The following is a 26083-nucleotide window of genomic DNA, read 5'->3' as shown; positions in this document are numbered from 1 at the left end:
GCTCCATCGGAATCGAGGTTGAACGGAGAGGCTAGGTATTGCTTACAGTCCGAGGTCCGCGGTGGAGTGGTCTTAGGCCAAGCAGAGATCGCATAAATAGGTCGGGTCCGAAGTTCAGGTGACAGCACAAGGTCGGATGATCCGGGATCAGCATACCAGTGCTCTTGGTTGATAATCGTCAGAATTTTGTTCTGTGCACTGTGGCGTTTGCGTTTCGTCGCCGCGTTAGGAATAAACTCGTCTCCGTGGAACCTCGGCGTTTGCCGGGTGCGCTTGTGAACTATGTGCGTTAGCTTTTTCAAGGCCAAAGCGGGATTAGAAAAGAAGAAGAAAACAGAGGGGGAGGGAAAAAAAGAAAGAAAGAAAAGAGGCTGAATATACACCCTGCTTACTTTTTGGTCCTAGAATATTCCTTCAGCGGGATGACTTCCCATTGTCTGACTGAAGATCCTGCTCCGAAACTCCCTTCACTATGACTTTGATATTTGGATTTGCGTCGCAAAGAACAGGCATCAGAACGGGTCGCATTCGCTTTGAGTCGTTATCGCATCATCACCAGCCAGCCCTACTGCCTCGCAACGGATTTCGCGTCAACCTATAAATCCTGCTCCAGGCCATGATCAAAACTTTACTACCAAGGGAGGATTTCAATTCAGTAATTAGCTTCCTCTCCACGCCCGGGCTTTTGTACTTGCCACAAAACTAACCTAGAATCTGCAGCTGGTTTGAATTTTCTGTGTCAATTTTCTCCCCTGCTGGATCAGATGTGAATCCTGCGATCTCTAGGAGGAAAGGTACGGTACTTTGTACCTAAGGACCCCTAGATAGCGGAGCCAGATATTTTGCTCCACTATAGCTGTACCTCGGGCCGTGAAGCATATGATCATTCTTTCAACAGGAACATGACAATCATTGTCACCAACCTTGCAGCCTGGACCCACAGCACGAAATCACAACAGAGATAGCAGACCTTCTGCGGATACTATCGAGTATGCCAAAAGGGCGTAAAGAATCCAGTAAGAAGTCAGACATGTGCGTCAACTGTTTATAAGATAGACCCGCTTACAGTCTTACGTCACAGCATGGTAGGCAGCCTCGACACTCCTTCATGACGCCGAAGGGATCCGTTCTGAGGGTAATAATGATCTTGCAGTAATACATGTCGGCGGCGGAAATTGAAATGTATGATACCTGCAGGCTGAGGTCGATTCTGCCTTCTCTGACGTTGGCGCAGGCGATGGAAGTCAGCCAGTATGCAACAGGTGTATGAAGTCCAAGGCATACTGCGACCGCTCTGTGAGGACCACCGCCTCGATCCAGGCATGGCGGCCGCCAAGCCATGATCAAGTTGAGATCAGCCGTAAGCTGCCAAGCGTCCCCCCCCCCCCCCCCCCAAAAAAAAAAGAAACATAGAATGCCCTAAACACGGTATCATTCTTTGAGATTCTGAGAGTTATACAACTTAAGAGGATCCAAACGCTTCCTTCCCGACCCCTGATTCACCCCGTAAAGCACTTGAAACCTCTCGGATTGCACAATACTTCCAGCACTACATCAAGACCATTGCACCATGGTACGACTTGAGCGATCAGCTATGTACCTTCGCCACTGAGGTCCCCAGCAAGGCCCTAGATGAACCGTTATTGTTCGGTGCCATCATCGCACTGTCCGCTGTGCACCTGAGCAAGACAACGGCGCCCAAGGCACGAACAGCGGCTGACTTCTATCACGGATACTGTGTGAGGACATTGATCGAGTTGGAGCCAGGCGATAGGCGTGTAAAGTCGGGTGTTGCTCTAGCTTCGACGTGCCTCCTGCGCTCCTACGAGATTCTAGCTGGTGAGACGACTCAAATCTTTTTTTTCTTTGGGGGGGGGGAGGGGGGGAGGCGGACCAGGCTGTGATCGATGTACAGATGCTTACAACACTCTTCACAGAGGAGCAAGACCCCAATCGTCACCTTCATGGAGCCTACTCGCTGGCATCGGAGCGAAGTCTCTGCGCTGACAGTCTTTGTTGGAATGCAGGGTTCTGGAACTACCTGAGGGAGGATATCACCTTCAGCCTCTTCACCGGCTCCAAGTTAAAGACCGACCTGAAACACACACCTGATCATGTCTTGATCACACAGCCAGACTATCTCAATCAGATGTCCATACTTCTTGGGAATGTCGTCAATGCCTGTTTTGGTGATGTGGTGTCAGACGATGAATGGGATCATAATTTAGCGACGCTGCGCCAGCAGAGTATGGCGCTACCAACCAGCTTTCAAGCCTTCTCGCGAGCACTGGGTAGTGGATTATCATCTGTTGACTGTATTCCTTCAGTCTGGATGGTGCAGGCTTGTCATGGTAAGTGAGTCTCAGTGACGAGTCAACTCCCTAAGCAACGAAGCTCATATCTATGGCAGCCTCGACTATGCATTATTTTCTCATCGCTGTGATCATTCTCATAGCAAAAATGCCACGGCCCGGGAAACTCAACGACGTATCGAAATTGCCTAACCTGCCCTCATCATTGAATGAGAGTATGTCGATACAAGATCGGCTTGAAGTTCTGGCTCTTGAGGTTTGCGGGATCGCCTTTACCAACGATAGCCCGGCTGTTCTGGTCAACGCGTTCGGCCCTATACATTATTGTGAGCGACACTGAAATGCGGACGGACTACCTTCGGCTGACGTTGTATTGCAGGTGGAAAGTTCATTAGGAACGAAGCATGCCAGCAGGAATTGATTAGACGGCTTTATGGGAGCAGAGCGATGACAGGATGGCCGGTGCAGAGGACCATTGATAGCCTCCAACAGGACTGGGGAAAGAGCCAAAAGTCTAGCATATAGCAGGGCAAGGACCTGTACTATATTGTTCGGCGAGGAGCAAGAAAGCCTCTTGAAGTGCATCATGGGGTGCCGGTGGGTGCTGCCATCGTGTTTGGCTGTGGTGTCCTCTGAGGCCATTCCTAAGCTAGCGATTTATACCGAGCTCGGGATTCAAGCATTGATGTGGGAAACGACTAGGTCGAGACTCATGACTATAAAACAGCAGGATTCGCTCGACAAAGACATGCTAGAAACATAACTTTGCAAACTTCAGACGTAATACCTGCAATCATGTTTAGCAGAGCACTGGCTTCTCGCTCAGGAGTTTCGGCCTGCAGGTTGGGCATAGGCGCCCGCCGTTCCCTTGCCTCACTCACCAGCCCATCGCAGCCACTCCCTACTACGCCCTTTGCAGTTCGTCCTTCTATCCAGGAGGTTAAATCTCAGAAACTAGACCCGAGGAACCTTGAGGCGGCCGTACGACATATTCATCAGGACGGCCTGGTAGTAGTCGAGGACGTCGTCCCCCACCAGCACCTCGACTTTCTCAACGAGAAGATGGTGCAGGACGCCCGCACTCTACAAGCACGCGGAAAGGATGGACCGTTCAACTATAATCAGGGGAACCTCCAGCAAGATGCTCCACCTGTGGCTGAATACTTCCAGTCGTCCATCTTCATCAGTACGTCAGGCATTGCTCTCCTCGTCGCCTGATGCCCACCCCAGTCAATATTGCCTGATGATACTCATTAACCATGCCCCAACAGACCTCATCGCCACGCAAATCACTTCCGCCATCCTCGGCCCCAAGCCTAGATGGACCTTTTGCTCCGCCAACTCCGCCATGCCCCCTCTCCTCGGCTCCGCCCCTCAGCGACAGCCTGTACACTCCGACGCAGACTTCGCCCACCCAGACCACCCTTTTGCGCTGGTCATTAACATCCCGCTCGTCACGATGACGCCCGATAACGGCTCCACCGAGCTGTGGCTGGGCACGCACCATTTCGGCGTCGACGTGCAGGAGGGCGCACACGGCGAGCGGGCGAGCGGGCGGATCAAGCCAGCCCTGTTGGCAGAGCGGGAGAAGGGGAGCAGAGGGCCGAGTCAGCCTGTGGTGAAGAAAGGTAGCATCGTCATTCGGGACTTAAGGCTGTGGCATGCTGGGATGCCGAATAGGAGTGATCAGGTCCGAATTATGCTGGCCATGATTCACTTTGCTCCGTGGTACCGGAATAAGATGAGATTGACCTTGGGCGAGGATATCAAGCCTGTTTTTGAAAGGCTCGAGGCAGAGGGAAACTTAGGGCTTGATGTAAGTGCCGTTGACTGGCGTTCGACTGAAAAGATTTTGGGCAAGGGTGGCTATCTGGATCGTGGATTCGGGAACAGTTATGACTTCGATCAAGAGCCGTGAAGGAGAAGATGTCTCCAACTTCGTTATTAAATCAAATTGCAACTGTTCTTTCCTTCTAAGTTTGATTCGCGCTAGTCATACAATTCAGCTGCCTGAGGATACATCATCTGCCAATTAGATGTGTGATGTGCTGCATCCGAACGTGCGAGATGCCTAGTTATGTAGTTCCGACAAGGCGCCCACAGAAGCCACTAAAAGTAGGTTCCCATCGTTGTCTAGGCTGCTCTCAAACGCCAGGAAAATCGAAGAAACATGGGGTGCCATGTTGCCTCGGTTTGGGCGGCAACGTAACGATATACAACCCTAGGAGCGACTCTTGGCGAGCTCACTCTGAGCCGTAGAGGTGGGGCCACCCTTAACACGTTCACCACCAGTCACCTTCTTCTCGCCTTCGGTGATGTCGTGAAGGTTCTGGGAGTTGATGGTCTCGCCAGTGTGCTTCTGCGCCTGAGCGGTAGGGCCGCCCTTCACCGGCTCGGTCTGACCCGTAAGCTCAGACTCCGCATGCGTAATGCGAGAGATGGTCTGTGAGTCGAGAACGCCCGATTTTACATCCTGCTGAGTAGATGAGGTGGTCTGAGCCTGTTACAAGAGCAATTAGTGTCAAGGTTCCCCCACAGCAAAAATGGTTGGACCTACTTGGTTACCGACAGCTTTGGCAGCCACGCTCTCGGCGAAGGCAGCAGGTCCTCCAGCGATGATGTCACCCATTTGGGTGACCTTGGCCTCACCCTTGGTGATATCCGAGACGACACCACCGTCGACATTTTCGCCGACGTGCTTCTGGGCCTGAGCGGTGGGCCCACCCTTGACCGGGTCGGGCTGGCCGGTGAGCTCGTTTTCTTTCTTTGTCACCTCGTGGATGAACTGCGAGTCGACCTTGGATTGGGCCATCTTGGAGGTGGATGTATGAATTGAGGATTGGAATTGGAGAGAAGAACTCGTCTGTGAAGATTTCTTGGGACTGGTGATGTGCAAAGCAATCGGTCTTGCACTCCTGGAAGTTGTGTAGAAGGAATTGAGCAGAGCTCGGGAAGACTGTCGAACGGACGACATTATGTTGACGAAATCGATGTTCCTTCCTACAAGATTGATTGTGCCTTCCTTTGGCTGTCGCGTGTTTTTTTTTATTGAGGAAACCACGTCTTCTTGTTCTGCGTGTCATGCGCAGTCGCGACTTCGTCTAAATATACCGTTAATGGTGCTTGATGACGTCTAAGAACGGGACGTCACCTGGGGCGATCGGTGACTTCACCGTTACTCCACCGCCGAGGAAAGCACTTTGGCGGATTGTAGCTTCTGGAGGATGAATTCCACAGCCTAATCCCTTCCTAAACACTTTGTAAAATACTCTACGTACTTGCTAATGACACAATCGATTACAGACTCTTCAGTAGCTTAATTTACTTGCATACCGCAAACAAGCGACATGACGGCTGCTGCCCTCACTGTGATGAATTTGCTGCTCGTGTCGCACTACCAGCTGTCACGGCAGACCCTGCGCAGACTTTTCAGTAACAGCTTCGGGCATCTGATCTTCAAAAAGGGGAGCACACGATTTTTTTTATAAAGAAATACATCAGGCAGTCAGCTATTGCAACCTCGATCATATTAACTTGAATCCATCATCTGTTCGAAATCTCCATTAAGGCCCTTGACAGAACCCAAAATCCGTGTCTTCCATCAATCTCCTGTTATCATCTTAGATGTCCTTGCCCATCTCTATATCAATACCATTGATGGTGAAGGTCTGAATGATCAGCCCATCCTTCTCGTCAAGGCTCAGGCCATCAGATTCTTCGTTGCCAGCCGCCAGGTGCTTATCGAGGATGAGGCGCCGGTGAAGCACATTTTCGTACGTCATGCGCCTCTTTTCATCATCCATATTGTGCGCCTGCAGCAGCAGAATCAGCAAGAAGCCCTCGACAATCATGGTCGGCGTATTGCAGAGAAGTTGGCCAGTCTCGGTCCACTGCATCGCCGTTGCGACGATGAGGAGGGCGATGACAGTGAAGATGGCGAGGTAGCTGGCCAGACAGCTGCCGCATGCGCGACCGATGGCGGCGCTGAGGCGCTGGTTGAGAGACAATTTCTTCATCTGGGTATCCAATGGCATCTGAATTCCGATGGCCGAGAAGATCATTGCGTCCTGGTCGAGGAGCTCACGGAAGTGTTTCTCTGCCAACTGAGCCTCGCGCGAGTCAACATTTTTGAGGATGAAACCGTCGATGAAACCAATTAGACCAGTATAGGTGCCAATAATAAGGAACCAATTGTCGTCGAAGTTCATCGGCTCACCAACCGCAATCCACAAGGTCAGAACAATGGCAGAAATTGTAAGGCCGATCGAGCCACCAATGATAAAGGCATAAATGTCGATAGCCCTTACCCATCCAGACAGTGGAGGAGAGGTGCTGGCAACGGTCGGGTTCGGAGTTATGTCTCCAGTCATGCGGCGGAGCTGCATCTCGAGCTCCCTATCAAGAAGATCAATGCTCTTGACCGTCTTTTCCATGTGTATCTCGTGCTGCCTGCGGATGTTTTGCAAGAACATGGTTACAAAGGTGATTTCCAAAGCTGTTCCAGTGTTGACCCAAAGCTGCCATGTATCTGAGAACTGCGAGGGAATGCCGAGGAAAACCCAAGCGATAATGGCCGCAGTGTATATACCAAGAGAGATCAGGTGGCCGACGATTTTAGCGACCCTGTTTGAGAACCTATCAAAGGCATCCTCCTTGGTGTGTAGCCCCTCGAGAACGTCTTCCCTGATCTTGTGTGTCGAGGTCGCAAGTGTCCTTCTCTCTGCTGTGGTGAGGGATCGGATCATCCGTTCATTGGACTTGCTTCGGGAGATCAAGCCGCAGATACGACTTAGCAGACCGCGGGTATTGTTGTTCTGTTGACGCATGAGGAGGGTTGCGGAGAAATAGGCCTGGAGGGACGAGACGTCCTGCAGAACCACCTGCCAGGTATCTGTCGCGTTGATGATGATGCCCCAGATACCCCATGCAACTAATAGAAGCAAGACGAAGCCAAGAGACCATCTCGAACCAGCCGCGTTCACAATGGTATTAAGAAGGCCGCCGTCATTTTTCTTGGTCTTCAAAGGGCGCGGTGGGAGCTCATCGTTGTCGAATGTACTGTGGGAGAAGTCTTTCCCTAGTGTGGCGCTGCGCTCGAGGTAGAAAACCTTCTCGGGAACCACCAGGGTCTGCTGGCTGGGAAATTGAGTCTCGGCGGTAGTCGAGGTGACATACTGGGCCTCGGGGGCATTGCGAATGTCATGGAAAAAGTTCCTTGCGCCTCGGATGGGGTTCCAGCCCATATTGATAAAAGTGCAATAGACGACCAAGGTACAGGTACAGATATTATGAAGATGCAAGTTAAAGTTCAACTGAAAAGCCTCAGACGCCCAGCGTAGAGGCAAGAAGGAGAGACAAAAATCAAAGAAGAAAACATGCAGATACTCAAGTCAATCAAGAAAGAAAAAAAGCACTGAAAAAAAGAAGACAATGGTGAAGAATACGAATGCCATGAGATCCAAACAGCTGAAGCACACTGTTTTAAAGAACAATTCTGAGCCTTCGAACAATTGAAGGCTTCACACTTCTAACAGTGCACTCTTCTACAACAACAAACCCGAAACACAGCTCGCGTTGCCAAGGAATTGCAAAGCTGTGATCTTCGCAGACGGACCTGACAGCCGTGTTTCTCGAACACAACCTCGAACAGGATGTTGTGATGGGCACAAGACAGGCCAAAAATACAATATTCCATGATGTACACGATTATGCTAACAGCTTTGTTTGGACGTGCGGATTGGCTACTACGATGTGCTTGGCAGTGGTGGGCCCGGTACACGCATTCAACTCCACAAGTTTCAACGGAGGCCCCGCTTCCCGGGACGACCTCGCGGACATTTTACATCAAAGTGTGTCCTGCTCGCTGCGACGGGGTCTGTTTCGTCTCGGCATTTGTACTTTGGACCCTCCATCCCGCATTTGCGCACCGTCCTATGCCTTGTCCCGCCACGCTAAGTCCCCAGTTTTCAACTCCCATTCTTTCTCAGGTATCGTACGTGTGCTGACAATTCCTGGGTTCTTGTATGGTAATCAATTGTTGATGTGAGACAGCTATGATCGTCAGCTACTCTGGACATCAGAGAAAACCGCCTCCATCATCCGGCTCCCGAAAGTGGGGACTGTCACAACTTCAAGACGATCATTTTTAAAAGGCAGTACGAGCCATCATGCGGATGCATTGACCGCAGAGGTATACACACCTCGAGAATGGAAAAGGGATAAGGAGAGGTCTCGATGCAGTCCTTTGATATACTCGCCAGGTCATACACGCGCTGACGGCCGGTATCACATGTTGAGTACTTGTATGAAGCAAGTTTCCTTTGGTGAAATTATACAGTCCACATATATTGCTGGGGTGGGTGAAGGAGTATTTTGTCGGATTGTGCCGACGACAAAAAATGGTAATCAAAGAGCGGACGGGGAAGAGACTCATTATGCATAATAACGGCCCGCATGGAAGGGGGGGGGTTACTTTTGGCGAATAGGGGATTTTCTAGCCTTGTCAGATTGAGTTTCCTGCTTGGGGCCGACCAGGAACACCCCAGCCTACTCCACTACGGTAACACCAGGAGAACAAGCAGTGCGGACGAAATGAATTGTAGATCTTAAATGCTCTGTAAGCGACGAGACGGAACATTGGAATGCGAGACTATCTCGATTGTAGATCCCGCGCATATGCCAAGAGACCACCTGATTCAGGTTGTTAATCCTCAGTGCACATTATCGAGCCACCGCCCTGGATGAAACGTTGCTCAGATCAGACTACTTCCAACCAGACTGGCAGACGAATATAGATAGCATGACGGACTGCGTTCCGAGTTTCTACTTCACCCACACCGACTGCATGACAAACGCATTATGATTGGAAATTGCCACATTCGGCGACAGTCAGGATTTCAATAAATAAGACCGTTAATGTCAAAACGAGAAAACATGCCAACGGACTTTCCATTCCCGTGCCCAGTTTTTACTGATCATGCCGGGCCACGTTGTAACAGATATCTAGGGGGCAAGCATACAAAAATGAGTGTCGGTTCGCATACTGAAAAGGCATGTACCCTAGATCAAACCAGAAATTTCTCCTGCAGTCCATCAGGTTTGAATTGCTGTAGTGCTATTCATCTTCGGTCCGGTTTGTGTGGCCTTGATAGACGTCGAGGCCTGCAGGCTCACAGCGGAGCTTGTCGACTTCAAAGCACTCGTAGTCTTCATAGTGCTGGACAGAAGAGCCGTGCTCTGCGTTGCAATAGATGACAACTGCGTACTACCAACAGAGCTCGATGTTGCCGTTGTCGAGGTGATCGATAACGACAAGGTGAGGACACCCTTGTCGGCGCAATGGCCATCAGATGTGCACTTTTGCGACGAGGAGCAGCTAAAACCATTCGGGCAACATACGCGTCCAGCGATCATGCACCTGGGACCACGTTAGCACTGAACTGCTCGCAAGAATATTGCGCTTGAACCAAGGTTTCTGCTCACCCGTGGCCGCACGGCTCTTCGCCGGCAGGGCATGGTTTTGGCGAACCGACACACAACTCCCCAATCTATTTATTTGGAAGACTGCGCGTCAGGAAAGAAGTCTCTCATTTGAAAGAGGGCGCTTGGGTCTGGCTTGGATCCAACTTACAGGACAGCATCCGTTGTCTAGGCAGGTGTATCCCTTAAGGCAATAGCCTGGGCTGTCGTTAAGAGTATCATATTAGTTTCAGACAGATCAACATGCAATATTCTTTACATGGGTCACTCTCCACACAATCATCCTGTGAGATCAACATACTTGATGATGCCGCAGCAAACGTCTCCCAAAGGCATACATCCATCCCCACATGGAGTATCTCCAAAGTCACACCAGAAAAGCTGTCGAGGGCTCAGAGCACTAGATTCACCAAGTGAGCCGCCGTTGAGAGCAAACCACTTCTGATAAGTACCGACTACCCCTCTCTCCAATGCGAGGCCGGCCGCCACGGCTACTAGAGACCACAGTGCCAAGCCAAGGAGCTTTGAGAACATTTTTGCTTGAAAACACGTCGAAAGCTGAGTACTTAAGTAAGTAAAAGTATGGACGAGGCAACATGTGCCAAGCTATAAGTATATTGAATGGAGTAGTATCGTGTCATTCATCTGGTAATGGTAAGAGACTTACGAAGAGCCTTCCTATTTATCAAAACCTCCTGGGGTATGATGACCGTAAGTCCTAGACTCTAGGCTTCTTCTCTACTGCCCACATTGTTCAGCCGGCCGACGGGTTGCTTTCGGTTTCAGCCATGGCGTCCCGCCCTTACAGACCGTGGCTTTGACGCCATGGCACTTATCGAGAGCATACTCGTAGACACGAGGTTCAGACTAGCACTAGAATTGCTCGTGAAGAAGCAGGGTGTTATACAAGTTTAAGTCCTCCTGGAGGGTCTGAACAAGCAATCATTCTTCAGCTCTTCCATGATCTGACCAAAGTGCAACTTAGATAGCCAGCCTGGATCTCACCGTGATGACACTGGCTTTCCCAAAGAAGCGTTCAATTCAGTCACACCGATGTGCGTGACTTCGTACAAGGGCATTATCACACTCATTGGAGGTGTATACAGGAGGTGATTCGTTACAACGCTAGCTGCCTTTGCTCGCCTTTACCTGTTTTCGAAAGGTCTTCTTGTGCGGCTGAGAAGAGAGAGGGCGTGACAGGGACGCCTCGTACATAGTTCGGCTTGGCGAAAGTTTTGATCCGTCTTGAGTTGCTCACGAGATGTATTTTGAAGAGACCATACCGAGCAGAGTTCGAATTGAGTGTGCCTGGATAACGGCCTATTACTGACTTATGTACTCATGATCCCAGTGCCCCTATTATTCACACATGCACTCTCCGAGTCTTCCGTTCCTCGTACGGGCTGCCCAGCCGTTTGTTACATGACAAAGCCTATTCCCACAACTCCACAGATTTCTGCCTTAATAGACCTGCGTTCTGGCGGGCAGCGTCGATGATCTGGGGGGAAGACGATTGTTAGATGGTGCTTGCTGACTTGTAGGTCTAGACACGCTGCAAAACTTACTTTCTCAGGATCCTGGCCGAGGGTTTCGGCCAGGGTTTTGAACGCCTGAAGTACAATGCTGGTATCTTTTTTTATGCGTAAGCTCCTCGGCCAGGTCCTGTTTGAGCTGTGAGATCTCGATGGCTAGGGCATTGTTTGCTGCTTGGAGATTGTTGATGCTCGTCTCCTGGTCTTTGATGATTGTGTGTACATGTTTGATGCTCGCCTGCTGGTCTTTGATGCTTGCGTCGAGGCGTCTGACGGTTCCCTCTCCACAGTCCAGTCGGTCCTCTGTATCCTAGACACGGTCCGCAGTGACTTTGGAAATGGCTTGGAGGGTTCCGATATCCTTGAAATTCTCTCGGGCGAGCGTCTCAGTGCGCACGATACTGGCAGCCGTCAGAGTCATGTAATCCGCTGGGTCGTCAGAACGCTCAATCGCAGATGAAGCGGTGCCTGCAGCAGTCAACTCTCCAGTGTAGTCTTCAGCCCATGAGTTGACTTCGGCGTGGCTATTGAAGGACAAGAAGTTTGTGATGGTTGGGTCTTGAGTGATGTTGAGGTCGGTCCAGATGGTTGAGGGCATGTTCTTGTCGTCTGTGCCATGTGGTGTGGCGGCCGATGGCTGAGAGGGATTGTCGTTGTTGTCGGCGGGCATCTGCGGCATCTGCATCCAGTCAGCGGTCAATGCCACCGGTAAGAACCCTATGAAGATCATCAAGAAGAATTGATTGCCCGACCGCGCATCTCGAGTCAACAAGACCCTCCAGGAACGGCCGCCTGGGGCCCCAGGATATAAAACCACACCGCCCCCAAACGACAACGAACCACCCTGGATGATCAGGCCAACAATCGCCATCAGTGCCCCTCTAATGGTGAACCACCCCTTGTTGAAAGAGGTGGCAAAGTTATCACTTGTCATCCCACGGGGAGTTTGATCAGTTCTCCCCATTGGTTAGGCTGACAGCTCAGAGATCCACTCCAGGGATGGAAACTCACGCCAAGGCGAGAGAGGTTATGAGGTTGCTTCAAGGAATGGCTCACTCCTTTCTCAGACTGGCAATTATGAAGTCCAAATGAGAATTGACAGAAGGCATTTGCACACCCCTTGTGATCGCGACCCCAAGGTTTTAGACCATGTAGAGTGTGTGTTGGCAGCAGCGGCATTGTGCAATTATACAGTGAATAGAAGGGAAATGAAAAGGGGAAAAGAAGATTCATGATTGAGAGATAGAAGAGGAACCGAGAGGGGGGAGGAGAGAAGGGAAAGATGTCACATAGGCTGGATGCAGTAAGTTTGCGAACTTACCCTGATACCTTGGGCTTGGGCTTAGGCTTGGGCCTCTGCCTGCGCAGCTGCCAGGCAGCGACGAGCCCTCTCTCTCTTGTCTGGACGTGCCATATTGGATGACTGTTTGTTAAAAGGTAGGAGGGAGAAAAGGTTCTGGGTCCTGCTGCGGTTTGGAAGCACTATTATATACTGACAGCCGCGTGCGCACGGTCCACTGCGCACAGCATTGACCGCCCAAGGCGACCAATTAAATAATTTAGCCAGTACCCACTATCAGCAGTATCCACCTTTCTATTGTCTCCCCAGCTTATTGTTCTATTGTCCTTTATTTCTTGGGTTATTTTTCATCCCATGTCGCGAGCACAGAGCGCGACAGCAAATGTTGATCGGGCAACTAGCTCTCGCGCCCGTGTTGATTACTCCCAATATTGTGGATACCTGCATCGTTTGCGGAACCAAAGCCGTCGAGACGTTATATCTGCCCAGCGAGACTGGCCAACGAATCCTGCCTTCTATACAATTACATGAGGTGACCAAGACCTCTTGAACAACGCTGCAATCTATCCAAAATCGTAGGGCTGGTTTCAAAGGCTCTGATGTGAACTGCTTTGAGTCTTCTGAGAACCTATGCAGTGGCCAATTAATGTGCAGCAATGAACAAAAGATGGTATACATGCACAAGGCCAACGAGAGCCTCGTCTTCTGAGTAGATACAGAAACTATGAGGGGATGTTACGGGATACGGCTATATAGGCCATTTATCTGGCTGATCAAAGAAGCACGAACTCAAAGTCCTCAAACCCGTCTCAAGCCCCCGAGTCGGATTATGTTCTCATGATTGCTCCCAATATATCGGTGGATGCACCATTCCCCCTGCCAGCAGCTAGCACATGACCTACGAAGGATTCAGAGCCCTAGAGTGGAAGTGGACATACCAGTAGTCATTCTCCATGGGGTATTATTACGCGAATCCATTTTGGGGTAATGCGTACATGCGGCGTTGCTGCTTATGCCTGCACATTGAGGGGGTTTATTGCGTGTTGCGCCGAAGAACCACCGTCTCACTACTGAATACATCGTAGTACGCCATCTTTGTGAGGTCATATCAAGAACAGGATTTTTTTTTCACCAGGAAATATAGATTCGTCGATTCCAAGTAAAGCTTGAATGGATGCCTACTACTTTAAAAGCATCCCCACCGTGTTCAGTACGCTGTGTTACTTTATGATATATGTACACGGTTGAATACTCGAATAATCATTGACCAAAGAATACTCGGAAGTGACTAAAATCCTCAATGAAATACGACTACGTAATTGCCGGCGGCGGCACATCCGGCCTCCTCCTCGCCAACCGCCTCTCCAGCCATGCCAACACCACCGTCGCCATCATCGACCCAGGCCAAGACGTGCGCGCCAACCACAATGTGACCGATCCATCGCTCTGGCTCCAGAACTTCAACACCCCCATCGACTGGGCCTACCCAACAGTCGCTCAGGCGGGGGCCGCAGGCCGCACATTCCAGATGCACGCGGGCAGGGCCGTCGGAGGCACAAGCACCATTAACGGGATGACATACATACGAGCAGACGCGGCGGAGATTGATGCGTGGGAAGTGCTGGGAAGCCCAGGGTGGAACTGGAATGCGCTGCTGCCGTATTACGAGAGGGTGGAGCGGTTCACGGCGCCGACGGAGGCGCAGGCAAGGGTGGGGGCGAGCTTTGAGCCTCAGTATCATGGCGAGGAGGGCTGGGTGCATGTGGGGTTCCGGTATGCGCTGCCGAATGGGTCATTTGAGGGGATCGTGCAGGATACATGGCAGGCTCTGGGGTATGGGTTCAATGAGGATGTGAATAGTGGGGATACTCGTGGGTTTGATGTCTGGCCGCAGACCATCGATAGGGACACAGATCTTCGCTGGGATGCGGCGAGGGCATTCTACTATCCGATCGAGGGTCGCTCCAATCTGCACCTTTTGAATGGTACGGTGGTACGATTGTTGTGGGAGGAGCAGGGCGGCGAAACGAACAGGACAGCGGTTGGAGTGGCGTATCTGGATGTCAACAACAACACGAATACCGTCGAGGCTGGAAGAGAGGTGATCTTATCATCTGGGTCGCTCAGGTCACCTCTCATTTTGGAAGCATCAGGAGTCGGAAACCCACAGTGAGATCACCGTTATATTCAAAATGCCTATAAAGTCGCATTGTGCACTGACGACAAGTTACTAGAGTCCTCTCAACCCTCGGAATTGACACCATTATCGACCTCCCTGGTGTTGGAGAGAACCTCCAAGACCAGCCCAACACCGATATTCTCTACCTTGGAAACCTAAGTGTCACAGGAAACGCAACATACGCGACCTTCGGCACAGCAGACGACGTGTTCGGCCCAGACAAGTCGACCTGGGCGACTTCCACGAGCGCCAACCTGTCGCAATACGCCCAGATAATAGCCTCGGCGTCCAACGACGCGTTGAACACGACAGCGCTGGAGTTGTTACTGGCAGTCCAACACGACCTGATGTTTGCTAAGAATGTAACCATTGCCGAGTCACTTGTGACTTACAGTGAGGGATACTTCCTGACGGCATTCTGGCTTCTGCTGCCGTTCTCAAGGGGCAGCGTACATCTTGGCGGGGTGGGCGCAATCGAAAGGCCGGTGATTGATGTGCGGTACTTTTTGATCGATTTCGACATGGTCCAGGAGGTCGCCATTGGAAAGCAGGCGCAGTCGTTCTGGCATACAAGTCCGATGCAAGGCTACATCACCGCTAACGTGACGGATGAGTCGTCAACAGACGAACAATGGACTGAATTTATTACGAATTCTTGTACGTGAAACTCTCTACCGCTGACAATGTTTGAGATATCCAGGTTAACGATGTCTCTTATAGTCGGCCCGAACTACCATCCAATCGGCACGGCGGCCATGATGTCCAGGGAACTCGGAGGAGTGGTCGACAACGAGCTGAGGGTTTACGGCACGAGTAATGTGCGAGTGGTGGACGCCTCGGTGTTGCCTCTACAAGTCAGTGGACATCTTACGGCGACGTTATACGCTGTAGCGGAGAGGGCGTCAGATATGATAAACGGGTGGTCTTCATGAGCGACATGTCTGATGTCGAACATGTTGTACATGATGATACTTGTCAGAAACAGCATGCGAGTTGATGTACACAAATACAAGCTTAGAATAAAGTCCGATTTTATGAATATGTGGTTTGCCGTATCTGGCTCGGCTGTTTCGAGGCTGGGTATGTATGTAAAATCCAGACGAGATGACAGCCAAACTCAGCGCAGACTCCAAGCTTTTTGCCACCGATATCTCGTGAGACTGTTCTCGGTGCTTGACGCCGGGGTGACTTTGGTTGGAGTCTGTCGTAGTCCAGTGGCACATGTATGCGAGGAGATAAGCCCGGGATAGTCAGTCATGATCCCAGTGGTCATGTCTGGTCCAAACACGTTCCTCTCCCTATGAGCGCAGATGATTGATAGATCTTCACGCCGTCAGCCATATCAATCAGCAGAGTCAAAGTGGGTGGCGACATGGTGCGAAACAGCAGCCGCGTCGCCCTCAAAAGCCCCACATACAGGACAGGTGACCGTCTCCAGTGCAGAAGGAGGAGACGCATCTTGTCCCTCCTCCTCGTCTGACGCAGTCATCTGTGAAACTCCCTTGCCCTTCCTACGTTTTGGTTTTGCCTGCTTGACGTACGCATCCAGCCCAACCTGTTGCGTAGGTAGGCTCTCATCTTCACCGCCTTCTTCAAACCCTCCCTGTCGTCGCCTCCTTCCCCTCCGCTCCGACATCCCCCCTCTGGAGCCAGACGCATTCTCCCCAGTAGCGACATCATCCACAATGCTTGCGCCCTGCATCCCACCAACAAAACCTTCAACAGTCTCCCCACCGGATGGGCCCGAAGATGATCCAGCCGAGGCCATGCTCTGCACCCTTCCGACGCGGCCATCTGCCAGCCGCACCTTGATGCCGCGCGGGTGGTCGCCGCGAGTCAGTACATCGCGCACAATGCCTGATACGGTGCGGCCGGTGGGCTGGTCTGCCTTGAGGACGATGTTTACGGCTGCCCCAGGGCGGACGGCCGTGGTTTTTGGGACTGGGGGGTGGCGAGGACGGCGGTTGTTCATCTTTAGGTTGGTTGTGGCGAGAGGTTTGGTTTTGGTTTATTTGAAGTGGGGAACACGATAGGTTGAGTGTGCTGACTAATTGAAAAGGAGTTTTAGATTGTGTGTATTTGCAAATCTACTGTAAAATTGCTTGATCTGATTCGCTGTCTGTACTTGGTAGTGACTTTGTATGTGTGTGGTGAAGTTGTTCCATTACTCGGTTGTGCCAGGATCTGTCCCAGGCGACAAAAAGATGGTGATGAAACACGGAGAAAAGTGGATGCTTGTGTGCCGTGAGTGGATTTGGCCGGCGCTCGGAACGGGCTCAACGGCCGTTGGGAACCTTGGCCCTTTTTCCTCTCTTTTCCGTGTTCTTTTTCCTTTTCAATGATTAACAACAAAAATATTATTCTGGTACCTGCAGAGAATAAGTACTGACTCTTTTTCTATTGTACTTAGTCTCGAAGACATCTCAAGAGTGTATCCAGATCTCACAACTGTTCACGGCTCGAGTTGAATTGCGACCGAGTGTCTGAGAATCATTTTCCCGCCCCGACATCGGGACCTGTGCCCACTTCCAGCATACACTAATTCTTTACATACAAGTAGTGTGTATAGCACTATGTCAGTAGTTGAGTGGATCCCCAGTTGAGGTGGTTTCTTGCCTCCTGAGGTCATATTCGATGGGGGATGGAAGGCCGGACAGTTTGATGTACACGAACGGACAATAAATACAGTCTAAAAATAAATGACGACACGAACCGGCAAGTTCTTTAAGGCGAGGAGATGCAATGCAAGTATGAACGTATTTCTTCAAATCAAAGAAACTATGACAATAGTCAGCAGATCAGTCAGTATTCCAGAACACATGGGCCAAATGGTAAGCATTGATCCAGGACGGCGTGGCCCACCCCCAACTTGCCAACCCCAGAAAATACATGAAAAAGATGGGGCCTAAAGAGAGATACACTTGCCACGCCCCACGGCTCCCCCACATAGAAGAAGGGTTGATGGATGCAGGAAAAGGATGGATGGGAATACCATTCCTTAGCCAGTAAAGAAGGGTAACATTGTGTATTATGTACTCTCTCATTTCATCACTATTCCCCGCAGCCGGCCTGAGGCGGGCCCGACTTGTATTCCCGAGATCCACAAGATGAGGGCTTAAGAAATATCCAAGACGTACTCATTTATATGTGAACTTCTCCCGCCCTCATTCCTCTCCCTCAAAGTTCATAGAGTCTCTCTCTGTCTCTCTCAGGACCAGTAACTGTTTGAGTAGAAGTATTCCCCTCTAAGACCTCCGTCTTTATCTCGTTATCACTCGAGACGATGGCCTCTCAAGCATCATCACTTCTCCAAGAAGACTGGGATGTCCTCGTCATCGGAGGAGGCAATGCTGGCTTCAGCGCCGCCACCTCCGCTGCCGAAACTCTCCTCGCCCAGCATGACAACGACAATAACACCACCAACCCGCGCGTCCTCCTCATCGACAAGTGCCCCGAGTCCTGGGCAGGAGGCAACAGCTACTTCACAGCAGGTGCCATGCGCTGCGTGCACGCAGGTCTCTCCGACGTGCTTCCACTCGTCAACAACGTCGACGCTGAGCTGGCCACGCGCATCGACCTGGCCCCTTACACACCCGACGACTTCCTCGGCGACCTGCATCGCGTGACAGATGGGCGCTACAACCGCGCCCTGGGCCGCAGGCTGGTTGATGACAGCCGTGAGACGGTGGGCTGGCTCGCGGCGCACGGCGTGCGCTTCCAGCTGAGTTTCAACCGCCAGGCGTACCAGATCGGCGACAGGTTCAAGTTCTGGGGTGGCATGTGTCTCAAGACAGAGGATGGTGGCAAAGGTCTTATTGAGGACCACAAGAGGGCTGCTGCCAAAGCAGGCGTCACTGTGGTGTATGAGACAGCTGCCAAGAGGATCGTCACGGATCCTGCGACGGGCAAGTTTGAGGCGCTGGAGGTGGTCCGCTCTGACGGCACGACGACAACGATCAGGGCAAAGGCTGTGATTCTCGCCGCAGGCGGGTTCGAGTCGAATCCTCGCATGCGTGCGCAGTATCTGGGCCACGGCTGGGACCTGGGCCACGTGCGTGGCACTCCTTACAACACAGGCGAGGTTCTCGAGATGGCAATTCGTGACCTGGGCGCCAAGCAGGCCGGCCACTGGAGCGGGTGCCACAGCGTCGCCTGGGACGCCGACAGCCCTGCCGACACAGGCAGCCGCGAGACATCCAACGAGTTCACCAAGAGCGGATATCCTCTGGGCATTACGCTCAACAGAACCGGCGAGAGGTTCTTTGATGAAGGATCTGATATTCGCAACTATACATATGCCAAGTTCGGCAAGGCGATCCTGGGCCAGCCTGGGGGTGTGGCCTTTCAGGTCTGGGACGGGCAGGGCATTCCGTGGCTGCGCAGCGAGGAATATCGTGATGAGGTGGTGCGTAAGGTCTATGGGGACACCATTGAGGAGCTGGCTGCCAAGTTGGAGAAAAGTGAAGGTTTGGAGAGCGCACAGAAGTTTGTCGACACGGTCAAGGAGTATAATGAGGCTGTTTCGAGCCACAGACAGGAGAACCAAGGACTGAAGTGGGATCCGTCCGTCAAGGATGGGCTTTCCACGCAGTCCTCCACGAAATCACTGCGCATACCCAAGTCCAACTGGGCCCTGCCGCTGACGCAGGGTCCATTTATGGCGATCAAGGTCTGCTGTGGCGTGACCTTTACCTTTGGCGGTCTGGCTGTTGATCCTGAAACGTCAGCAGTAATATCAAGCGCTACGGGGGCAGCCATGCCAGGTGTCTTTTGCTGCGGCGAAATGTTAGGAGGGCTGTTCTATGAAAATTACCCTGGAGGTAGTGGTTTGACGTCTGGTGCTACGTTCGGCAGAAGAGCTGGTCTTCAAGCGGCTGCTCTGGTCAGGAAATAAATGACCTGTTGATCGCTGATACATGTATAAACAAGTTGCCTTCCAAAGAAAGTTGCAGACGGGTATCTAAGTAATTCAAGTAATCACTTAGTATACATCGATTGGGTTCCAACTACGATTCAGAATTCTGGTTCAATCCGTGTGCTAAGTTTGCGAACCCTAAAACCTCCCTCACTCACTCAGATGCTTCACCCAAACAACAGCCTGCCCAAAAAATCACACAAATGTCCACTTGCAACTGGAATGTCACACTGTACATAGTACAAGCATAATGAGACTGCAAACCACCTTGCACCAATAGGTTCTTATTATGTAAGACACTCGGAGCCGCAGAATACCACATAATTTAAATCAGCTGCTGTTTGAGTCCAACGCTGATGACAACGACCTGCAGCTCTCCCTGTTCGATCTTTCTTCTGCCTATGAAATCAATCCACAACCCCGCTGTCACAAGGAGTTTCTGCGAGGATTACATTCCGCCTCCTGAGCCGATTTTCTCTGTTTTCCTCTTCGTTCTCTTTGTCCTACACCTTGAAAACAAAAGACCATGTCTCTTGTAAGATCATCCTTCGTTGGAAACATGCTTGGCCAAACGCTCTGCATCATACACCTCAAAAGAACAAATATTCCATGCTTTCATATGTACGACTAACCCTCAAGTATTAGGACAAACGGCACGGCACAACCTTGTCAAAGGTGCAAACGACTCCAGGAATGGCTGCTGGTGGCGGTTTCTACCTCCCACCCGAAATTACAGAGCAGATCTGTGATTACCTCAAGGTTGACCAACGATGGCACGATGAGCCCATCAGCCATTCCACACAGTCCAACTGTCACGCCCTCCGTGACCTTTGTCTGACCTGCACCTGGTTCCGCTCCACCGCCACCCCGCGCCTCTACGAGTTCATCATCTTCAGACAGCCCTTGAACAAATCACGGAGAGGCGAGGACCTCCTGTTATTTCTGCGAACCATGCTCGAGGCACCCTATCTTCGCCCCTTGGTCAAGAAGATGGCATGTCTGATCAACCTGCGCTCCTTTCGCCCTGTGCACTACCCAGAGACCCATCACATCGTCAACATCCTTCAGCATTATAGGTTTGAGGATGCCATCAGGTGTCCAGAGACCAGCCCAGAGACGCATCGCCTTCTCGTCATCGCTGGTTTAAGTTGCCGTCGTGATGGCACGAGCAGCTGCGCTTTTACGACACCCACAGCGGACTCCGACTGGACCGCCCCGAGGCTGAGAACAGGTGCCGTCCCAGTCGTGCATCTGACAGAGAGGCTTCTCCCTGTTGTCATGTGCCTCGTCCCAGCCCTGTCCTCCATCACCTTCCGAGCACTGGTCGGAGAGGACAAGACACCACTCTACCACCGCATGAACAGCGTCATTGACCAGGTCCTGGATGACCAGGTCCTCGCTCGCATAGCCCTTCGTAATGTCATCTCAGCACAGATTATCTACACAGACCTCTACTCGCCCCAGTGTTACCTCAAGAGCTCCCACGCAGCCTGGCACGTCGACCTCGAGCTCCTCGCCATAGCCTGCCCCAGCCTCCTCCGCCTGCAGAACCTGAAACGAATAGGCATCTGGGACGGCCACGAAGGCGCAGCACGCTTCGTCAGACCGACGGCGATCGAAGTTACTCCAGACACTGTCGATCTCGCCGTCCGCGTGCCTCTCGACTCTCAAATCCTCCGCGAGGTGTGCAGGATGTCTTGGATCACGACCCTCAAGATACAGGGCTTCCAGGAGGCACAGAGGAGGTTCAACTGTACCGAAATCAGCAGGATCCTGGTCAAGTACATGCCGAACCTGGAGCGTCTTGACTTTCGCACTATGCAGGAGTGGCCGACCACCCTTGTACAGGGGCGCCTGGAGGGGCTGGAGAGGCTGTCCAAGCTCAGGATCCTCGAGACGGAAGCGCAGCTCCTCACGAGTGGCGGCGACCAGGAGGAGTTCCCTCAGGGGTACGAGATCCAAAACGCCCTCCCCACGAGTCTGGCGTATGTCAAGATCTTTGACTACTGGGAGACGGGCTACATGAACTACGGCTTCCTCTGCCACGAGCTGTGCGGCCTTTCCTTTAACTACAGGTCTCGTCTTGAGAACCTGCGCAGGGTCACGTACATCCCTGACAGGCTGCCGCGGTACTACGAGGAGGAGGCGCATGGGGTTATGGGTCTGGTCGCTGATGCCTTTTTGAATGCTGGGGTTGTGTTTACGGTGCGGAAACGTGGGTACAGGCTGATTAGGGACCGGCTGCACTGGTCGGGCAACCACTCACGGCACAACAAGGCGCTGAGACAGCCTTCGCCTTCTCCATCCTGTGGGTACTGTGAGGAAGAATGAGACCTGAAAGTGCCTGCAAGAGAACAGCAGATTGAGTGATCATTTCTCTTTTATTCCTGACTTAGTTGTTTCCTAGTCACTCGAAACGTCAGGCTGGACTGGCTTTGATCTGACCGCTTGTTAATAAATATTGAAGCACAAGGCAGAATGGGAAGATGTTCCTTCGAGGACTTGTACCTGCAACCATGACCAATGAGAATTGCTATCCTACTGCGGCCACAGGATACAGCCTAAATGCAGGATCCCGTATACATGTACAGCATTGGCTTACTGCAAGAGTTGGTAAGATGTCACCCCAATTGTCAGGGATTTTGATCATCAATTCCTTGACGTCGGGCGGCCAGCCGTCGCGATGCAAAAACAAGAGTCGCAGCATCGCACTCTAGACAGTAAGGGTCAACTGGTATGCTATATAACGCCAGCACTCCTTCTTCGCTGGTAAGTGGTGACGTGTCTGAGCTCGACCGACGCGCTCAATCTCGAAATGAAGGGAATTTCTTTGTCCGTTGCAGAGCCCTGGTCAACATTGAATATTTATATGGCTACAATACCAAAAAAAAAAAACATGCATCCATATTGCACATTTAACAGCCGTTGGTCTATCTATTTGGGTTCATGAACAAGGCGTATTCTCACGAGAGAGAATGTATTGTGAACAATATGAAAAGAACAATAGAGTCTAATCGGCCGAGATCCCAAACCCACCACAGAAGTCCAGATCAATTTATTGCCTCGATTCTTTGTTGCAAGATGCGCGTTTGCAAAGCTATAATAATCACAGTTGCGACAATTTATTTTCAAAAGTGCTCTAATTCAATACTTGATATTTTATCCATGTCGTGGTCCGTTGATGGTGTTCACGCAACGTCCGTCGAAACGGTATGAATGAGGATGTTCAACCCACTACTCTACAATTGCATTTTATCTGGACTTCTGGAAGCCTCGGAAGCCAAATATGTCCGTGCTGATTTGCAAAAGCGACTGACTGAATCAGCACCTGGCAGAACCCCACAGACAACGATGTCTTCGACGAATATCGCTATCGCACGAAGCACCCAAAGCCTCCCTCGTCATGGAGCCTTGAAGGACCACGTCACCAGAGAACAGGCTAGCGACAATGGAAGGAACCCTTCAGTCGTAAACTTAATCGGCACATCCTACATCGCTCAAGTCACCGTGGGCACACAAACCGTTCCTCTCCTGGTCGACACCGGGTCCTCCGATCTCTGGGTTGCACCGAGCAGCTTTCAATGCTTGGATGAGAGTGGAAAAGCGACGAATCAGTCCGCCTGTGACTTTCCCGCTTTCTACGAGGGGTCCTTCTCTGGCGGCGTCGTACCGGACGAGTATTTTTCGATTATCTATGGCAATGGGCAGTACCTGTATGGCCCGTATGGGTTAGAGTCTGTTTCTTTCGGCGGTGTTACGGTGCACAACCAGCAGATTGCATTACCATCGGAGGGTTACTTCCACGCCTCGACAGGTGATTTCGCTGGTCTTCTGGGGCTGGCCTACCCAGCCATGGTTCCGGCGAGAAAGGGGCAAGCTCCGAAGCCTGCGCTGAATAACAGTGACGAGTTTGGTGAGCATGACACATGGTTCTTCAATGCTGTCAGGCAGAACTTGACGGAGCCCATATTCAGTATGGCTCTGGATGTTGATGGTGATGGTCTTCTCGGCATTGGTGAAATTGTGGATGTTCCCCTCGTGGGGAATTTCACGTCGACTCCAATCTTGGTGGTAAGTTCCCCATTGGCCAGAAGATTCCCTTTGGTGAGTCGAAGATGCTAATGACGTCCAGACGAACCTTGTCAACGAGACCCGAGCTGCAACAAACTTCACCTACTACACGATCATCGCTGACGACTATATCATCGACGGCAAGCCCTTCTCCAAGCTTTCAGAAGAGAACAACGACATACCAGCCAGCCAAGGCTTCCCAGTAGTTGTGGACAGCGGCTGGTCAGCAAACGTTCTGCCTCCGTCCCTCGTGACGCACTTCTACGACACCTTTGCCGATCCTCCCAAGCTCGTGGACATTGGTGGCGGCAATACTATGTTCACTGCGCCCTGTGATGCTACCGTACCTGAATTTGGCGTGCAGATAGGCACAGAAGTCTTCACGATGGCACGTGAAACGATCCTCGTCTCGAGATTGAATACTACCTTGAACGGCACGATGGTTTGCGGACTGGGTATACAGCCTGGCGTGGAATTTGCCGGGGTACTGGGGGATACGTTCTTGAGCAATGTGGTTGCTGTGTTCGATGTGGGTGCTTCGGAGATGCGTTTTGGTCAGCGTGTCCTGGGAGGTTCGGTGCTTGCAGATGAAGTCAATGGTCGAGACAACCTTGGGAGCAAAGATGAACTATGAAGAAGACTTGGCGTCAAGGGGATGCTGTTGGCAAGCGTATACGAAGTCATTATCACATATAAGAACCATATCCCATTCAATCACGATGATCATCACTTGTCCTAACTGACACATTCAAGGCTGTTACATGCACACAGGGACACAGATTTTTGGTATAAGCCGCTGTATTCTAGTTATTTCGTGATAAAGCAGTAGAGATTCTCATCGTTCGCAGATGGCGATGCCTTATCAAGTTCCAGAATAATCGGACACTCAGGCGGATGATGTTTCCAAGAACGGCATGAAGCCTGTCTCCCATCACGAGCTCAGGAGGACACCAACGTCAAGATCGATGCCCCAACTATCCTGAACACTCCAGTCATATCCACCAGAAGATCCAGGAGACCAAGTACAATCATCACCATCATACTGCTCCGCGAACAGTCCGCAATACGTACCCCAAGCCACACCATCTCGCACAATCAGCGCCGCATTCAGGAATGTCGCCGTAACATTAACATTGGCGGCAAGGTTGACCTCGCTTTGGGCCACGGCCAGGTCGATACAGACATCCACATCAAAAGCCCCAGAGAAGAAACCCTCGTTGATGAGCGTCTCCGGGTGCACATGTGTCTTGCCCCAGCAGCTGTGCGGCTGGCTGCTTCCAGAAGGCAGACACGGCTCGGACCCACCGTCGCTCGTCTCTATACTGTCGGTCGTCGTGTTGCTCACCATGTAGCCGTTCGAGGCCGTGATGACGACCTCGAACTGATCGCGGTACTGCCCGGCGTTGGTTGCTGCTGAGGCATACACGCCGCCTGCGAAGATGCTGCATTTGAAATTGTACGTCGACACGGGGCTGGAGCAGGAGCACTGGTCGGGGTTCCAGCCGGGGTCGCGCTCGATGTAGATGTTGAAGCCGGTGCAGAGGTCAGTCTCGTCGCAGAAGGCGGCACATGCCGCAGTGTCATAGCTGCTCAGGGTCTCGTAGCCGAGGTAGGTATTGCCCACCACCGCCGCGTCGAGATCGGTGAATGTTGAGACGTAGCCTGAGGGTACAGCGGCGTTTGAGGCGAGGGATTGGTAGGCCTCGTCTGCCAGGAAGGCGGCCGCGGTATCGGCTGTTGGGCTGGGAGCAGCACCTAAAATCACTGTTAGATTTCTTTTCGCAGTTTATCAACAACTTGAAATGCGGGATTGAAATACCACGTACCGGCCAGCTGAGAAGCGCAAGGGTCAAGCGGGTTGATGAATCCACAGTAGGTTCCTACCTCAATGGCTGTCGGGCATGCTGAAGTGCTCGTGTACGAGTTGGTGTTATTCCAATTGACAGGAGTGCAGGTTGTCGGAACCGAAACGTAGGAAGTAGTTGAACTGGTGGTGGGCGCCGTGGTAGTAGTCGTGGTAGTGGTAATAGTCTGGACAGTGCTCGTCTTGGTCTTGCAGCTTCCATACGAAGAGGACGTTGTCTTCTGGGTGGTGGTCTTTTTCCCCTTGGTCGTAGTGGTAGGCTGGTGCCCATCTGCAGACTGAGCGATGGGTGTAGCAAGCCCAGTGACCACAGAGGAGACCGCGGCTGAAAGAGTGCCAGCATCAACACTGACGACCTCGGACGAGTTCCCAATCACAGGAGCAGAGTTTGGTGTTGCTGCTGCCGTCGCAGTCCCGACAAGGGAGTAAAA

The 26083-nt window shown here is 51.7% G+C and overlaps 11 protein-coding genes across 11 annotated transcripts; 6 read left to right on the top strand and 5 right to left on the bottom strand.

The window, feature by feature from the left end:
• Positions 1 to 1233: 1233 nt before the first annotated feature.
• Positions 1234 to 2837, top strand: M406DRAFT_246706 (uncharacterized protein; the record flags this gene model as incomplete). Its single annotated transcript, XM_040916420.1, has 4 exons — positions 1234 to 1347; positions 1470 to 1839; positions 1938 to 2351; positions 2692 to 2837. Coding segments are annotated over 4 exons (1044 nt in total), but the record flags the coding sequence as incomplete, so codon positions are not given.
• Positions 2838 to 3107: 270 nt separating this feature from the next.
• Positions 3108 to 4230, top strand: M406DRAFT_58988 (uncharacterized protein; the record flags this gene model as incomplete). The annotated part of the gene is made up of 3 exons (XM_040924622.1): positions 3108 to 3154; positions 3197 to 3498; positions 3584 to 4230. 3 exons carry the CDS (start codon positions 3108 to 3110, stop codon positions 4228 to 4230), a joined length of 996 nt encoding a protein of 331 aa, XP_040780750.1.
• Positions 4231 to 4533: 303 nt separating this feature from the next.
• M406DRAFT_66255 (uncharacterized protein) lies at positions 4534 to 5124 on the bottom strand (the record flags this gene model as incomplete). The annotated part of the gene is made up of 2 exons (XM_040924985.1): positions 4534 to 4812; positions 4870 to 5124. 2 exons carry the CDS (start codon positions 5122 to 5124, stop codon positions 4534 to 4536), a joined length of 534 nt encoding a protein of 177 aa, XP_040780749.1.
• Positions 5125 to 6094: 970 nt separating this feature from the next.
• On the bottom strand, positions 6095 to 7306 carry M406DRAFT_219324 (Low affinity iron permease; the record flags this gene model as incomplete). Its single annotated transcript, XM_040915542.1, has 1 exon — positions 6095 to 7306. A coding segment is annotated over one exon (1212 nt), but the record flags the coding sequence as incomplete, so codon positions are not given.
• Positions 7307 to 9426: 2120 nt separating this feature from the next.
• Positions 9427 to 10325, bottom strand: M406DRAFT_325270 (uncharacterized protein; the record flags this gene model as incomplete). Its single annotated transcript, XM_040919966.1, has 4 exons — positions 9427 to 9548; positions 9711 to 9729; positions 9943 to 9994; positions 10093 to 10325. The coding sequence occupies 4 exons, from the start codon at positions 10323 to 10325 to the stop codon at positions 9427 to 9429; spliced, it is 426 nt and encodes a 141-aa protein (XP_040780747.1).
• Positions 10326 to 11633: 1308 nt separating this feature from the next.
• On the bottom strand, positions 11634 to 12287 carry M406DRAFT_66253 (uncharacterized protein; the record flags this gene model as incomplete). The annotated part of the gene is made up of 2 exons (XM_040924984.1): positions 11634 to 12040; positions 12164 to 12287. The coding sequence occupies 2 exons, from the start codon at positions 12285 to 12287 to the stop codon at positions 11634 to 11636; spliced, it is 531 nt and encodes a 176-aa protein (XP_040780746.1).
• A 1636-nt stretch (positions 12288 to 13923) lies between these two features.
• On the top strand, positions 13924 to 15820 carry M406DRAFT_343851 (GMC oxidoreductase; the record flags this gene model as incomplete). The annotated part of the gene is made up of 3 exons (XM_040921924.1): positions 13924 to 14792; positions 14858 to 15459; positions 15523 to 15820. The coding sequence occupies 3 exons, from the start codon at positions 13924 to 13926 to the stop codon at positions 15732 to 15734; spliced, it is 1683 nt and encodes a 560-aa protein (XP_040780745.1). The 3' UTR covers positions 15735 to 15820.
• A 324-nt stretch (positions 15821 to 16144) lies between these two features.
• Positions 16145 to 16774, bottom strand: M406DRAFT_244575 (uncharacterized protein; the record flags this gene model as incomplete). Its single annotated transcript, XM_040916267.1, has 2 exons — positions 16145 to 16462; positions 16514 to 16774. The coding sequence occupies 2 exons, from the start codon at positions 16772 to 16774 to the stop codon at positions 16145 to 16147; spliced, it is 579 nt and encodes a 192-aa protein (XP_040780744.1).
• Positions 16775 to 18085: 1311 nt separating this feature from the next.
• On the top strand, positions 18086 to 19696 carry M406DRAFT_244767 (FAD/NAD(P)-binding domain-containing protein; the record flags this gene model as incomplete). Its single annotated transcript, XM_040916280.1, has 1 exon — positions 18086 to 19696. One exon carries the CDS (start codon positions 18086 to 18088, stop codon positions 19694 to 19696), a length of 1611 nt encoding a protein of 536 aa, XP_040780743.1.
• A 517-nt stretch (positions 19697 to 20213) lies between these two features.
• On the top strand, positions 20214 to 22216 carry M406DRAFT_348877 (uncharacterized protein). Its single transcript, XM_040922430.1, has 2 exons — positions 20214 to 20252; positions 20363 to 22216. The coding sequence occupies exons 1-2, from the start codon at positions 20244 to 20246 to the stop codon at positions 22046 to 22048; spliced, it is 1695 nt and encodes a 564-aa protein (XP_040780742.1). The 5' UTR covers positions 20214 to 20243; the 3' UTR covers positions 22049 to 22216.
• Positions 22217 to 23200: 984 nt separating this feature from the next.
• M406DRAFT_220168 (acid protease) lies at positions 23201 to 24353 on the top strand (the record flags this gene model as incomplete). Its single annotated transcript, XM_040915560.1, has 2 exons — positions 23201 to 23792; positions 23833 to 24353. Coding segments are annotated over 2 exons (1113 nt in total), but the record flags the coding sequence as incomplete, so codon positions are not given.
• Between the last annotated feature and the right edge of the window lie 1730 nt (positions 24354 to 26083).

The sequence above is a fragment of the Cryphonectria parasitica genome (assembly GCF_011745365.1).
Source record: "Cryphonectria parasitica EP155 unplaced genomic scaffold M406scaffold_1, whole genome shotgun sequence".
NCBI lineage: Eukaryota > Fungi > Ascomycota > Sordariomycetes > Diaporthales > Cryphonectriaceae > Cryphonectria > Cryphonectria parasitica.
The sequence above is the reverse complement of the archived record's forward strand: the minus strand, read 5'-3'. Positions and strand labels throughout refer to the sequence as shown.